This window comes from Anoplophora glabripennis, unplaced genomic scaffold (assembly GCF_000390285.2).
Source record: "Anoplophora glabripennis isolate ALB-LARVAE unplaced genomic scaffold, Agla_2.0 scaffold1087, whole genome shotgun sequence".
NCBI classification, from domain to species: Eukaryota; Metazoa; Arthropoda; class Insecta; order Coleoptera; family Cerambycidae; genus Anoplophora; species Anoplophora glabripennis.
This window is the reverse complement of record NW_019417504.1, coordinates 103,054-105,255: the sequence shown is the minus strand read 5'-3', so window position 1 is coordinate 105,255 and position 2,202 is coordinate 103,054. Positions and strand designations below refer to the sequence as shown.

Here is a 2,202-nt window from a genome sequence, read left to right as displayed (position 1 = left end):
GGTACAAAATCTGCCTTCCTATTATTTCACGCGTCTTTACGCGATTTTTAATAAATTTCATTGTATTGATACAATTAATATATTTTATTTAAAAAAGATATACTTGGAACCAACGAATTCTAACCACTAGAAGGAGCTTTGTGTATTCTTATACATGTGTTTTAACTGTAGCAAACATCTAAACTATAAAAAAGGCAAAATATTAAAATTTACAAAATACCAATACACATTTGAAAGGATTACTCATTTTATAAATAATTTTTATATATTGGTGATTTAATGAGACGATAAAAATTGAAGTAAAATTAATAAACTGTTTTTACTATACTCAAATTGTTTTGACTGATTAATTAAATGCTTTTATCCAACACTTGTATATAATGATACTATAATTTCTTTGGTTTTAAAGGAATAATGTGGCCTATAAGTCACTAGTGAGTTACAAGTCATAAGTCACTAGTAAGTTATGACTTATAAAACCCACTAGTGACTTATAGAAATCATAAAAAGACAAATGTTTGGTTTATTTTGCTAGTTTTTATTAGAAAACCAATTTGAAACAGTAATAAGTCAACAAATAACCTAATATGCTACAAACTTAACAATCTACCTACTTATTAATATTAACATTAACATTTATGGTAAAGCTGTAATTTGATATTTGAAGGAGCACCGTCAAAAGTAACAGAAACTATTTTGATACCTAATTCACTTAAAAATTCTAAACATTTTTTTTAACAAATTAGCTTTTTCTCCACCACTTAAACCGTTTGTCAAGAAGTACCCAACAGGTATTTTCTAATGACTATTTATAGCTGCAACCATAAAAACAAGCTTTTGGAATATTATCTCCAAATACTTCAGTGCCGACATCAACATATCCAGTAAATCGTTTCCTATTCCACTCAACACTTTGCACTGTAGACGTTTCGTCAAATACCAAATTGTCTAAAATTTCACTGTTTGTTTCTCTTACTTTCATTTTAATAGCAGCCAATGCTTCATTTGTAAATCCAGGTGTTTCATCTATAGATCTGTACCACTTAGAAATTGTTTTTGTATGTAGCAAAGCCATGTTAAAACTTCTTCTTGCATAATTATAAGCATCTGTTGAATAAAAGCTTAACGTTAAGGCAAACGACCTAAGCTTAGGTGAATACTTTTTAGGAGATCATTTTCTTGATCTTTGACAGATTTCACCTAATATTCCAGGTGCTGATTCCTAAAATTACATATTGTTTACAGACACAGAAAGAATAAGTATTTTTCAACTTACATGAATGATACATTGAGCAGTTTCTGTTAAGTCATATTTCTTTTTCAAAAATTTCAGAAGGGAATTAAGGCTACAAATTCTGGCTTTTAGACGACTCTTTGCCTGCTGCAGATTTCGGATCTTTATTGTTTGCATTTTTATTTTTTTCTTACAAATACTCCAATTTTTTCTTGCTCTTTTTGGAGTATCCATGTCAGAAGCATGGCATTCTCCAAAATGTCGTGGATAAGGCCTTTTCCTAAAAATGATGAATTATATTGTAATGAACCGGTATTAATTTCTAGTTTTATGCAAGGCCGTGGGCCAGTTATTTATTTAAGTAGTTTAATTGGGTGAGAGCAATTAACTGCGAGTCGAGTCGAACCGTCCGTTTGCCCCACTTTGTCGAGGACCGCGCGCATAATCCCACCACGACTCCTGCCTAGTCAAGGGGGGGGGGGATTGAGGCAATAAAACTACCATTCTGTCAACGCTTACGGTTTCTGAACACTAACTTGGGTTCGTATAACTACTTCAAGCCCCACGTTGCGTCGCTATGTCAACGCTTCGGTTTTATTTCACACCAGTTGTGGCTCGGAACGGGTTGTCTGAACTTTGGCTAGTGCTGTGACCTTAACAAAAACGCCGATACAATTTAGAGCGGGTCGTGGAGCTCGTAGGTGTTGGGGTCTATCTCATCCGAGATAGGTTCGAAGTAAAGAAAGTAATGCCCGAGCAATATCAAAATTTAGAAAAATTGAGGAAAGTGGGAGATAATTAAAAAGAATTTAAATTTAATAAAAACAAAATTGAAAAATTTATGTCAGGCGCCAGTAAATTTTAAAGTGAATCTACAAACTTTTGTTTCCTAACCGGATTCCTCTTAAATCTAGGTCAGGTATGTATAACTGTGGATCCTTTCTGATCCTGAAGGTAAGTTGGAAAAA

The 2,202-nt window shown here is 32.9% G+C and overlaps 1 protein-coding gene across 1 annotated transcript in view; it reads right to left on the bottom strand.

Moving 5' to 3' along the window:
* Window positions 1-624: 624 nt before the first annotated feature.
* Window positions 625-2,202, bottom strand: part of LOC108913688 — a 5,878-nt gene continuing 4,300 nt past the window's right edge. Inside the window, exons 2-3 of the mRNA XM_018719279.2 lie at window positions 1,277-1,514; window positions 625-1,222 (exon numbers count right to left, since the gene is read on the bottom strand). Coding sequence (XP_018574795.1) covers window positions 1,172-1,222; window positions 1,277-1,514 — 289 coding nt within the window. The 3' untranslated portion in view covers window positions 625-1,171. The remainder of the gene's footprint in view (window positions 1,223-1,276; window positions 1,515-2,202) is intronic.